The 14,008-nt window shown below is 37.1% G+C and overlaps 1 protein-coding gene across 1 annotated transcript; it reads left to right on the forward strand.

Moving 5' to 3' along the window:
* The first annotated feature begins 788 nt into the window (after positions 1-788).
* LOC120170775 (probable pre-mRNA-splicing factor ATP-dependent RNA helicase DEAH9) lies at positions 789-12,524 on the forward strand. Its single transcript, XM_039178642.1, is given in 19 exon segments — positions 789-924; positions 1,029-1,173; positions 1,280-1,354; positions 1,504-1,593; positions 1,857-1,936; positions 2,389-2,458; positions 2,586-2,671; positions 2,857-2,926; positions 3,016-3,111; positions 3,435-3,540; positions 4,040-4,086; positions 4,174-4,257; positions 4,361-4,414; positions 4,747-4,847; positions 4,933-5,005; positions 5,007-5,024; positions 11,867-12,031; positions 12,262-12,351; positions 12,471-12,524. Coding segments are annotated over 19 exon segments (1,608 nt in total). The 5' UTR covers positions 789-820.
* The last annotated feature ends 1,484 nt before the right edge of the window (positions 12,525-14,008 follow it).

Raw genomic sequence — 14,008 nt, forward strand, 5'->3', positions numbered from 1 at the left:
TTGCATCAGATGTTCTCAAACAATTGCCTAATTTCTAAATTTGTCCATGGACTTCAGAATAGTCTAATTGAGTTCTCTAAGTGTAGTATCCTATCAATTAGCATTAACACAGCATACGTTAAATCCTTGCTCAAATTTGACACGAAATATATTCAAAATATGTGAATCAAATCATAAATAAGTATGTATACACCTAATGTGTGGATGGTTTAAAACCACAATGTTAGAAAAATGAAGAAATATCATACCAAAATTTTATTGAGACTATATTTTTATAACGAGTCTAAATTGTCAATACGATAGAAGCATATATATTTACAGTTTAATCCACTTACTTTAACTGTATTTCATATCAGTTCTAAACTTATATCTATCCCATAAATTTATTGTTCAACAAACGAAAGAATGTGATTGACACAATACTAGTACATTGAGGATTCAATTAAAATGTTTTAAGGTTCAAGAATCAATTTAATGTTTAAATGATAGTTTGAGGACATTGTGTGAAATTAAAAAATAATTAATGTTTCAATTGATTTCCTCTTTTTGAACAAGAATTGGGGTTTCAATTGTTTTGGGCTTACTGGTTAAAAGATTGGAATTTAGGCCTAATTTTTCTTAAAAGTATTTTCTTTTTCAGATTGGCTGTTAACAGTTTCTAAGAAATACCCAATTATTATTGGTCTTAAAACCCTAAACCAACACGAAAGAAAAGCTTAACAGAAGCCCGTTTGTAGCTGTTAATTACACCGGCGACATTTCTGAATTTTTGGTTCCACTTCCTTTTAATCAGGAAAATTAGCACACAGAGCTTAAAACGATGTCGCAGTTCTGGAAACCAGGAACCGAGAAGCCGCGCCTCCTTGAGGACGAGGACGGCGGCGTTGTTTTCTTGTCATCTTCCTTCTCTTCATCTTCGTCTGGGTATCTTTCTCCCATTCTTTTCATAAAATTGTTGTTCTTTGATTGTTATTTTTTCTGTTCTCTTCCTGATTTGTTTTCCTTTTTTTTTTTTTTTTTTTTTACAGTTACGGGTATGCGAGCATTGAGAAGCAAAGACAGAGGCTTCCAGTTTACAAGTATAGAACTGCTATTCTTTACTTAGTGGAAGCTCACGCTACTACCATTGTTGTTGGTGAGACTGGCAGTGGTAAAACCACTCAAATCCCACAGGTTTTCCTCCTTTTAGCTGTTTAATTACCTCCCTATTTGTTATTTGAAGTTTATTCTGATTCTTTTCGTTCCTGGGAATATTGATTTCAATATGCTTGAATTTCAGTTTCTAAAAGAAGCTGGTTGGGCTGATGGTGGGCGTGTTATAGCTTGCACGCAACCAAGGCGACTAGCTGTGCAGGTAGGTTCCAACGCTTCTATATATCCCTATCCTTGTATGCTTCTCTCTGCACTTTGAACTCAGATATGTATTTTCATTTTTTCAATTATTTCGTGCATGTATGTTCTTAGATTTTTGCTCAATAATATCTATTTTAATCTGATGTACAGGCAGTTGCTTCTAGGGTGGCTGAGGAGATGGGGGTCAAACTTGGAGAAGAAGTCGGTTACACTATTCGGTTTGAAGATATCTCTAATTCGGTGAGTTATCTAATCAATCTTTGTTCTCCCATTTTTGTCTTATTCAATTCTGTTTTTCCTTTGAAAGTTAAATTTGAAAATGTTGTATCTTGCATGCTTCTTTTCCTTTATGTGGGAAACTTGAAAATGTAGTATCTTACATGTGTTCTTTATCATGCAAAAAAACTGCTATGAAATATGGTGAAATTTCAGAATGATTCTGTTTGCAGTGCATTTAATTTGATGTCCTTGATTTTTAAGGTTATTTCATTTTGACAGTGCAGGATCTTACTAGGATAAAGTTTCTCACAGATGGAGTTTTACTTAGAGAAATGATGGATGATCCTCTTTTGACTAAGTACAGGTAATGGCTAACACTGGCGAAAATTTGATTAGTGCAGATACTGCTTCTTTTTAGCTACATTACTTTGCTCATTCCTGATATTATTCTGTGAGATTTATATATTTATATACTGGTGAAAAATTATTTGCTATGATATTTCCCCATATTTGCTAGTTTTCATTATTGTGAAAAATGATATTATGCGCAATTCATCATCGTTCATGCAAAATCAGATTGTCAAATTGGCAGACTAGGAAATCGATGATATTCTGGTCTGCTTGTTAGTCAACAGTGGCAAGGATCTTATGGTTTTCATCCTACATTTTTCTATTAGACTATAGCTCTTCTTTTTACTCTTTTTGCTACAAATCCTGATCCCTTTGAAATTTATGAACATATGGTCATCATGGTGGATGTGGTTCAGTGTTTTTTTATTAAGATAAAAGAGAGTAAAGTTTATATGCCTTTGGCAGTGTCATTATGGTGGATGAGGCGCATGAAAGATCCATTTCAACAGACATTTTACTTGGCCTTCTGAAAAAGGTAATACTTCTAATACTTGGTAACTTGAGTGTTGGACGTAGTAGGAAAAACTAGGAGACTGGCAAATTTTGGCTTTTCCTGCATTGGTCCTGTACTCTCTTAATCTTTTCTGAACATTGAAATTCAGATTCAAAAACGTCGACCTGAGCTGCGTTTGGTTATTTCTTCTGCTACAATCGAAGCGAAGTCAATGTCTAATTTCTTCCTGTCTAGGTTTCCTTCTAAGCATTCTAGTGAAGTGCTTCTCATTTATTAGAACATTTCTTCTTTTCTTCAATCTCTATAAAGATGATTTATTTGTTTATCAGTATTTGTTTGTTGCTTTGGATTTCATTTAGTAGATTAAAACCCGCAAGTTTATGATTTGATCCTAACATCTTGCATTTTATGTAAACTAGTAAAAGGCGCCAAGCATTAGAAGGTGAGGAGCTTAGACCTAGCTTGGAGCCTGCAATCCTATCCGTTGAGGTATTTCATTGGCAGTATCACACTTATGTCCCTTTTCAAACACATGCGTGAACTAACGAATTAGGTCTTGTTCTGCACTCAATTTTCAGGGCAGAGGGTTTAATGTGCAAATTCATTATGTGGAAGACCCTGTAAAAGATTATGTTCTGGCTGTTGTTTCAACAGTGCTATTGATCCATGACAAGGTATTTTGAATATTGTGTTAAATTCAAAATTGTAGAGACAATTTAAATTCATTATATTGGTGCTAATAATTGAATACGGCTGCAAATCAAAGAATTCTACATATGATAAATAGTAATTTTCATTTCCCAATATTTTTAGGTGCCTTTTTTTCTTCTGAAAGTGTTCTTTAAAGATCTAATTCCTTCCCCGGAAGGCTTTCTTGGACTAATTATGGTTTTCTCTCCCTAGTTCCTACCAGTAGTATGGACCGATATTGTCTAAAAACTTTCATGAAAGGATTCAACGCTGCTAATTTTGTCACCATATTTTATCTGTTGAGTAGGAACCACCAGGTGATATTTTAGTATTTCTTACTGGTCAAGATGATATTGATGCTGCTATTAAGTTGCTCACTGAAGAAGCTCGAGGGAATGGGAAAACTTCCTCAGGTTTAGTATCATTTCATATACTTTGGACTTTTTTAATCTTTATCTTATATCCACTAAAAGGAACTTGCAATAATTATCAAATGTTGGGTGTTTTTATGCCTGGGCATGTGTACCTATGACTAGGTTTATGCATGTTATCAGAATTCCATTGCAATATTTTGATGCATAGAATTACCGTTGATTTGTGACCTGCTATTGGTTAGTTGTCACCCTGTTATTTAGAATTTGTGTACATATAGTTGATGCCTAGCATTACATGTTCTACGCTTAGACTTTGTTTTATGCCCTTGTGTGCATAATTATGACTCGATGTATATATGCTATGGAAATTCCATTGCAAGTATAATTTGATGCCTAGCATTACAGTGGATTTGTGACTTGTTATTAGTTGGTTGTCACCGTGTTTGATGCATGTGGTAGTAGGATTCTTTTGTCTTGAAACAAAATAGAAAATTCTGTTGGATTTGAGGACAATTAGTTAATTTTATCTCCATTTCAGGGTTGACTATTCTGCCTCTGTACTCGGGACTTACGCGTGCAGAACAGGTTAGATGCTCTCTGTAATATTGTGACTTATTTAGGATTTACTTAATAGCCTTTCTGGTTTTACAGACTTCTTTTGTTTCTTTTCAGGATTTGGTGTTTTCTCCAACTCCTAAAGGAAAGAGAAAAGTAGTGATATCAACAAATATAGCAGAGACATCATTGACTTTAGAGGTAAGATATTCATATTCTGGAGTTTTTGGTTAAACTTTTGTTTGTAGTAAACTGTTGTTATATTCATGCCTACATTTGTTCTTGTGTTTGGTACTTTGGTCAGGGTATTGTCTATGTTATCGACAGTGGCTTCTCAAAACAACGATTCTACAATCCGGTATCTTTTATGCTTTTTTAATTGAATATTGGTTAATAATGATGTTGATGACTCTGTGTTGTCCAGTCTTGGATCATCTTATGCCAAAAGCCCAAAAGAAAAAATTGAAAGTTTTACCTTTTTCCGCTATATTGAAGAATGAAAATATTTTAATTTTACAATATGTTCATTTATGTCAATAGTCACCAGGTTTGTTAGTTCAAATTCCTGATTCTTATGACTAATTTTTAAACCAATTTCTAGAGGTTTTAGTGGAAGCCTTTAATTCCTAAGTGAAACACCATTTCAAATTCCTGTTATAGTTGCTAATCATGTTATTCCTATTTCTCCAGATCACAGATATAGAAAACCTTGTAGTGGCACCCATATCCAAGGCATCTGCTAAACAAAGGGCTGGTAGGGCCGGTAGAATTAGACCTGGGAAGTGTTACAGGTGTCTAATCATCTCTAGAAGTTAAATATTTCTGATGATGAAATCATATTGTCTTTGACTGAAGTCTTTTGATTGCTTCCCCCAGACTCTATACGGAAGAGTATTATCTCAATGAAATGTCTGTTCAAGGAATTCCAGAAATCCAAAGGTCAAATTCCAGTTTCCTGTGTGATTCAGGTATCTTGTTTGTGTGATTCTAATTTCTTTGGCTCTCAGCTGTTATTTTATTATATCTTGACAAACTTAATGGTGTGAGCTAGAGGGCTCCCAGCCTTTCAATACATATGTTGCTAAAGTGCATGTGTAACTTTAACTTTGGTGTTTCCTTCACGTAATGATGTTAAAAGCTGAATGAGATCTAATTTTGATAAGAGAACATTCCATCATTTTGCTAACTTCTAAAGCTTTGGAGAAAAATATGGTGAGAGAGAGCGTATTAGGAGGTCCGTCCTCCGGTGAGGAGTGGACAGTGTTTGTAGATAATCTTAGCATGAGAGTCACTTGGAGAACAGTAAAGGAAATTTTTAGTCAACAGGGTAGTGTTATGAGAGTTTACATCCCAAATAGTTCTAACAAGCCAAATTATAGAGATCATACGTTTGCGTTCGTTCAGTTTGCGAAGGAGGATGGAATGAAGAAGGCGATTGAGAATGTTAATGGTATTTGGATTGATAGGAAGAAAGTTTCGGTATGTGTAGCTAAATATCGGAGGCAGAGGCACATGCTAGTAGTTGGAAGAAATTCCAGAAAAGATGAAGATAAGTTGAGTAAGGGAGCGAACTGGAGGAGTAGAGTTGGATCTCAGTCTTTCAGTCGTTTGAGGGATGAAAGGTCATATAAGGATGCTTTAGTCTCGTCTGATGGGATGAGGAAAGGTCCGGTGGAGGAAAAGATTAGGGTGGGTCACCCTGGTAAAGATGCTGGAATGAGAAATCTTTGGGAGATGCATATTCCCTCAGATGAATGGGATTGGGTGAAGAGATCATTGACTGGGATTATCAAACCACACTTTGATTTGGAGCTAGTGTTGAAGGGATTGGCAAGTGATGGGATCAAGGTTAAGGGAGCTAAGTGGGGTTATGCGTGGAACTCTTGCATATTAACCTTTGATTCAATGGAAGAGTTTAAAGAGGCGTGGTCGAGCAGAGTAGAGGAATTATCCTTCTGGTTTGATTGGATTGATTCTCTTTTGAATGATGATGGGGTACCGATGGCGTTTTGTTCGGTTGAGTTAGTTGGAATCCCCTTATTATGCTGGAGTGTTTTTTTCATGGAGAAACTTGTCTCAAGGTGGGGGAAGTTAGTCTGTATCAACGATTCGACGGTGAAAAGAGAGGACATGGCGGTGCAAGGGCCTTGCTGAGGGTGGCCAGTCCCTTTGATGTACAGGAGTCTGTTATTTTGGGCTCGTATGGGAGATCTTTCAAGGTCAAAATTAATGTGGGGTCGATCTATATAAAACAGGAAAGTTTCTCAGTAGGAAACTCAACGGTGGCCGGCGAGGATATGTTTAGAGATGATGAAGTTTCAGAGGAGGAAGAAGACAGGTTCTCTGATGGGGTTGGTAGACCAGACTTGCCAGCTGAGGATACTAGGGATAGTGTTGACAGATGGTTAGTAGGGGATGTAAGTACAGCTGTATCAGGCGGCAAAGGGGGTCAGAATTTAATATGGCAGGAGGGAGAAGGTCAACATAGAGGACTAAAGATGTCAGACTGTCCAGCAGAGGATTTGAATTTAAGAGGGAATTATTAGGGTATTGGGATTAAGAGTAATTTTTCCAATGAGAGTGATAAAGCCCAATCAGAGGACTTGAGTGAGCCCATTAGACTATCAACTGCTGGGCCAGTTGTCATTTTAAATCGATTGGGCTGTGGTAGAATTATAGAATCCTGGGTGGAGGAACTAGGAGACCCACAGAAAAAGGTGATGGACGACTCAAATAGGCAGGATCAGGATATAGCTTTGCCTGAATTCAACTCAAATTTGCTTGTTGGTGGAATTAACGTCAGTCTACAGACTAAGTTTACAAATGAGGATATGGTAGATGAAAGAGAAATTCGGGAGAAGGAAGTTGGTAGAGCAGAAGGAACAGAGGTGGAAAGGGTTGAAATTCCAGTCCTACTGGCTGGTACTCAGGGGCGGAGTATCAACAAGGAGTTTATTTCTTATGGTTTAAAAAGAGGTTTTCTTAAGAATAAGAAGTTAAGGATTGCTCCAAGTTGGTCTGATAGTTCTTGTTCGGAGGGTGAAGTTTCATTTTGTTTCCACGATCGAATTTATGAAAGACTAGATAGAGGTCTGATAGGGAAAATATGGATCAAAACAGTGTTAATTCTCTGTCCCCACACAAATCTGTCGAAGCAAGATTGGAAGCTGCTGCTACTAGGGATGTGTGTGATATGTTGGGATCTCTTTCAAAGGGGGTAATCATGTGTTGGAAGAGGAGATCTTGAAGATGGAGCTAAAAGGCTTCTTAGAAGCTCTTGACTGATTTTTACAGGACGATAAAGGTTTGGTGCTATTGTTAATTATGTCACAAATCAAGTTGATTTCATGGAACGTTAGGGGGCTTGGTAGAAAGGAAAAATCCAGAGGAATTGCAAGATTAGTTTCAAAAATCAAACCGATGATTATGTTTCTTCAGGAAACTAAGCTGAATAAATGCCAAAATGGATTGTTGAGGAAGTTAGGGGGTACTTCTTGAAAGGTTTTAGTTTTCAGCCGGCTACTGGTTCTGCAGGGGGCTTAATATGTATGTGGAATGAAAATATGTTTGAAGTAAGCAGGGATTTTAAACACAATAGATTCATTGCGTTATCAGGAAGGGTTAAGAGTCTCAACTTTGATTGTGTTGTTATTAATGTGTATGGACCGTCGGTTGAGGCTGATAAAGAGGAATTTTTAAGAGAGCTGATGTGTTTTATACAACAGCTTGATTTGCCTGTATGCCTAGGGGGGATTTCAACGCTATCTAGATCCCGAGGAGAAGATTGGAGTTGCTCAGAATTGGCATTCAGTGGAGTTATTCTCCAACTTTGTCCTAAATTTAAACCTTATGGGTCTACCTTTAGTTGGAGGGAGATTTACTTGGTGCAATAATAGAGAAGCTCCCACGTGGATTAGATTAGATCAGTTTCTATTAAGTGGTGCGTTTTTTCAGGTATTCCCAAAAGTTATCCAGAAAGTGTTGCCAAAATCCTTATCTGATCATAATCCTATACTACTTAATGAAGATCTCAAAAATTGGGGCCCCAAACCTTTTCGGTTTTTTAACTACTTACTAGAGGAGGATGGGTTTAATGGGGTGGTTCAAAATGCTGTGTATGATCTAAAGAGGGAGAATGCCCGAAGGGGTATGCCGAGTATTCTTCAGGGAACAAAGAAAGCGATTAAAATGTGGCCAAACGGTAACAATATGGGAATTTCAAAACAGATATCAGAGCTGGAAAACAGGATAAATGACTTGGAATTAAAGTCTCAGGGTAGGGAATTTCTGCACAAGAATGGGGTCAACTATTATCTTGGAGGAATGATTTGTGGAGTTTGCATGGGAAGGAGGAGAGTATTTGGTTCCAAAAATCATGTCTTAAATGGATTAAGGAAGGGGATAGAAATACCAGATTCTATCACATATGTGCTCTTAATAGGAATAGAACGAATGCTATTTCGTCTTTGAAAGTGGCTGGGATAGATATCTCTAATCCTTCTCCGATTAGATCAGTTATCTTTGATTTTTTTAAAGTTAATTACAATGAGAAAACATCTCTGGAGGTGGATGAATGTAATCTGAATTTTGCAAAATTGACAGAGGAACAAAAGACTGGCTTACAAGCTGATTTTTCTGAACAGGAAGTGTGGGATGCTGTCTTTAAGTCGGACAGTGCTAAGGCACCTGGTCCAGATGGGTTTACAGTGGGTTTTTTAAAAAAATTCTGGACTTTATTGAAGGACCAGATCATGCAGTTTGTTCAAGATTTTCAGAGAGGAAAAAAATGGGAAAAAGGAGTGAATCATTCCTTTATTACTTTAATTCCCAAGAAGGTGAATCCTCAAGGAATTGAGGATTTCAGACCTATTAGTCTTGTTGGCAGTCTTTACAAGATTATTTCTAAAGTACTCTCCAAAAGGCTTGTCTCTGTTATTAATGGTTTAGTAAGTCCTTCACAATTTGCATTTATTCCGGGTAGACAATTGCTAAATTGTGCTCTGTTGGCAAATGAGGCATTGAATATTGGAGAAAACTAGGGAGAAAAGGAGTTGTCTTTAAAGTTGATTTCCGTAGGGCTTATGATTCGGTTGAGTGGCCTATCTTATTCAGAATTATGAAGGTTATGGGTTTTGGGGAAAAATGGATCTCATGGATTAAATGCTGTGTTTCTTCTGCCTCTATTTCGGTGTTAGTTAACGGTTCACCTACTGAGGAATTCAATATTAGCAAAGGGTTGAGACAAAGGTGCAGTCTTTCCCCTCTCCTGTTCAATTTAGTGGGGGAATTATTAAATCTTATGTTGATTAATGCTGCTGATATAGGTCTGTTTCAAGGGTTCAACATTGGTAGGGTTGGTAATTCCTTTCAGTTGTCACACCTACAGTTTACAGATGATTTAATCCTTTTTTGCAGAGATTCTTCAATGCAAATTCTAAATATTAGGAGAGTATTGAGGGTTTTTGGTGCTATGTCTGGGTTACACTTAAACTTGTCTAAGTGTTCATTATTTGGGGTTAATATGGAAGCTGACAGGGTTAAGATTGGGCTATGAAAGCGAGCTGTGGAGTGGGGTCTTTTCCAATGTCTTATCTTGGTTTACCGATTGGAACTAGGAAAATTCAAAGGTATGTGGGAACCGGTTGTCTAGAATTTTAATAAGAGATTAGCTGGGTGGAAAGCTAAATCGTTGTCGCTGGCGGGCAGACTTGTTTTGGTTAAATCCGTATTATCATCCTTGCCAATCTTTTTTCTATCTATTTTCAAGATCCCTCTAAAAGTGACTCAGAAGTTGAACTCGTTGATGGCTAACTTCCTTTGGGGTGAAGATCTTGATAAAAAACGAATTCACTGGGTGAATTGGAAATCGGTTAGTAAACCAATCGAAGAGGGTGGTCTGGAATTCTTGACTTAAGGTTGATTAATAGGGTCCTACTTGGGAAATGAGTTTGGAAATTTGCTAATGAAAAATATAGTGTGTGGAAGAATATGATTTGCTGCAAAAACAACGTTAGCAGTATGTCTCTTTCAATTTCAAATGCGGCTTCACCTTTAGACTCCTGAATAAGGAGAGGTATCCTCAGTAACTATGCTAAGAATGATCAGATTGGTGATTGTTTGAGACAGAATTCAAAGATGAATCTGGAAATGGTTGGTCGATTGCTTTTTGGAGTGATGTTTGGATTACTAATCTGCCTTTAAAAAACCATTTCCCCAGAATTTTGCTTTGTCGACGAATAAATGGGGGATGGTTTCTGAGTTTGGGGAGTATGAAGATGATGTCTGGGTTTGGAACATTTAACTTAGAAGAAATTTGTGTGATTGGGAATTGGACCAGTGGATCGCTTTAATGTCATTGATCGACAAAATTTCGTTGGAACGATCTGTGTATGACTTCATGGGATGGTTCGGAAAGGGGGATGGCATGTTTTCGGTCAAATCTTGTAGATAGTCGTTACAAGGTGGGTCGGAAGAGAGTTATGAGTGGAAGAAGTGGGTTTGAGATGGATTGGCACCTCCTAGAGTACAAACTTTTCTATGGCAGATCTGTCATCAGAAATTAGCAGTTAGAGTGGAATTGAAGAAAAGAGGGATTTAGATTTCGGAGGTTTTGTGTCCATTATGTCGTTCTAAGGATGAGTCTATTGCACACCTATTCCTATCGTGCACTGTTGCCTCGGATTTGTGGAGCAAATTCCTAAGGTTATGGAATATCTCTTCGGTGTTGCCTCAAGACCCTTCTGCTATTCTGTGCTCGTTGTCGAACCTAAGGCATAATTCACTTATTTGGAGGTTTATTCCGGCTGTCATCTTCTGGTCTATTGGAAGGCAAGAAATTTGGTTGTTTTGAAAACGGCAAGTGTGACTCTAATATTCTGTTCTTTATCACTAGATTTAGATTGGCGAAATGGTTCTTAGCTAAATACCCTGGTGTTCGGATTCAGACTGACCTTCTAGTAAGGGATCCTACGCGGGCTGATAAACTCCTCCCTAGTTCGAATACTAAGAAGGTTATTGGCTGGACTCCTCCACCATCGGATATGTTCAAACTTAATGTTGATGGGGCAGTGACTGGAGATGGGATGCAGGGTGGTATTGGTGGTGTTTTGAGAGACTCCTTTAGTTGCTCTTTAGCGAATTTTTCTTCTGCAGTAGGGCTGGGCCTCCCTATAGTGACTGAACTAAAAGCTATTAAGAATGGATTGGTCTTTTTCTTTTCTTCCATTTGGGCTAACAGGGGTAGACTTATTTTGGAAAGTGATAGCAAATGTGCAGTTAAATGGATTTTAAAGCTACAACCTGCTCCTACTTTTTTCAGTGATTTGGTGGAGGAAATTGGAGTTCTTGTTACTGCTAAGGGAGTCGTTCTTAGATGGGTTCCTAGGAGTTGCAATATGGAGGCTGACAGGTTAGCTAAGCAGGGGATCGGTTGAGTGTTGCAAGCGTTCTGTTGAGTCTGATGAACTAGCTGAGGATGGGTTAGGCTGAGGGGTCTTTGTTTCCCATCGCTATTTGTATTAATGTTATGTTTTATTATCGAGGGTTAGAGTGTTATGTTTATCTTATGTTATTCAGGGTTAGAATGTATTGTGTATATTATGTAATTATGGTCTATTAATAAATTGAGGTACTCTTTTCCTCCCTCAATTAGTTGCCACTTATCAAGAGTCAACTATGAGGGAGGTTTTTAATGAGACCTCCTATTCCTATAAAAATAAAAGATCTAATTTTGATAATATTTAATGAGATATTCTGTAATTTAATCTTGTAAAGTGTTTTAGATGCTAATCTTTGTATTCTTATATTGCAGCTAAAAGCATTAGGCATTGATAACATTCTGGGCTTTGATTGGCCAGCATCTCCATCTCCTGAATCAATGATCCGAGCACTTGAAGTACTTTATTCACTTGGTGTCCTTGACGATGATGCCAAACTTACTTCACCTGTTGGTTTCCAAGTTGCAGAGATTCCACTGGTAAATAAGTTTATACAACTTCACCTAAGACCTTTATTCATTCATTTTAAATTTTTTATTTCCATGATGTCTTCCCCACTTATTACTCCGAGGAGAGAGAGATGCCTAATTAACAAAATGCTAATTACTTTTTGTTTTTCTTTATTAAATATTACTTTTGATTTCCATTGTGGTTTCCTTCTTGCCCGTTGTATTTCTAGGCACATGCTTCACTACTATATGTTTTGCAGGAACCAATGGTTGCAAAAATGATAATATCTTCAAATGAGCTTGGGTGTTCATATGAAATTATTACCATCGCTGCTGTTCTCTCTATCCAGGTAAATTACTTCTTGCTACCTCTTTTTTGTTTGTTACACTTCAAATGTTTTTCTTTCTTCAGTTCCCTCTCTTGTACTAGCCTATTCATTCGTCTTCTCTTTTCCCTTTTGCTTTGCAGTCGATCTGGTTTCTAGTCGGGGAGCAAAAAAGGAATTGGATGAAGCCAAGTTGAGATTTGCTGCTGAGGTATTCCTAGCTGAATCCAACCTGCATTTTGATTGTTTTGCTTTGTTTTTGGTCGCATCTCAAGTATCACACATTTATCATCTATTTGTTTTAATACTAGGAAATGGATTCAATTTATCAACGTCTTAATTAGTTTTTCCGGGTTTTCTTTCTTCATCACTTTCCTGACTTGTGTTATTGTAATAACTCAGTTATCAGCTAGCTGCACCTGTCTCGAATCTTTACTTATTTATTTTTGGTGCAGGGTGACCATATTACTTTCCTGAATATTTACAAAGGATTTCTCCAGTCGGGCAAGTCTTCGAAGTGGTGTCATAAGACTTCATAAACTACCATGCCATGGTGTGTATTATTGTTTAGGCATGTTTTAGAGTTTAAGATAGTACAGTTTCGCTCTGATACACAATTATGTATGTATAAGCTTTTACTTAAAGTTTTTGTTGCATTTCTTAAATGTTTTATTTATGTTAAAATCAGCTTTAATTCCTTTTACAGAAAAGGTAATGGAAGTCAGAGAACAACTCAAAAGAATAGCGCTGAGGTTAGGCATAGTCTTGAAATCTTGTGAAACAGATATGCAGGTAAATTAAAACTTTTGTTTAATCTTGAAAGAAATAGGAAAGACAGGCATTGTGATTGTTGTTAAAACAATGAAATTCTGTGTATTTATGATGTAGGTAGTGTTACATATTTATACAAGTAGCAGCCTTAACTTAGGAAACTCTTAAGCTAGGAAAGTAGCTAATTCTAAGAAATACACAATCCCTTAAAGTTGGGGATTACAACTACTAAGGAATATTTACAGAATCCTATCTTAATTACTCGTAATATTCCTAACTTAGGAATCTATTTTATGACACTCCCCTTTAAGCTGGAGAGTTGGATGTCTTCCATCTTCAACTCGCCTGCTAACTTCTAAAAAAGCTTACTAGGTAGTCCCTTTGTAAGTATTCTGCAACTTGATCTCCGTGGACACATAGGGAGTACAAATTAGCCCACTGTCGAGTTTCTCCTTTATGAAATGTCTATCCACTTCAACATGTTTTGTTCTGTCATGTTGAACTAGATTATGAGCAATATTAATTGCTGATTTATTGTCACAACACAACTTCATTGGACCTTCCCACTTAATCTTTAAATCTTCTAAAATAATCTTAGCCACAACAATTCGTAGATTCCAAGTGCTATTGCTCTAAACTCAGCCTCTGCATTGGATAAATCACAAAATTGGAATTCAATCGATATTCTTAGATCCTTTGTGCAGCAAGCGAATCTCATTGATTTGCCTTTGTCAGGAGGTGCTTAAACGTGGTGCAATAATAGAGAATCTTCAACTTGGGTGAGACTGAACCGGTTCCTAATTTGTCCCAGATTTCTTTATAGTTTTCCCAATGTTACTCAAAGTCTTCTTCCGAAGTCAATTTCAGATCACAATCCAGTTTTGTTGGGGGATGTTTCTATTAATTGGGG

This window comes from Hibiscus syriacus, unplaced genomic scaffold (assembly GCF_006381635.1).
Source record: "Hibiscus syriacus cultivar Baekdansim isolate YM2019G1 unplaced genomic scaffold, ASM638163v2 tig00111792_pilon, whole genome shotgun sequence".
NCBI classification, from domain to species: domain Eukaryota; kingdom Viridiplantae; phylum Streptophyta; class Magnoliopsida; order Malvales; family Malvaceae; genus Hibiscus; species Hibiscus syriacus.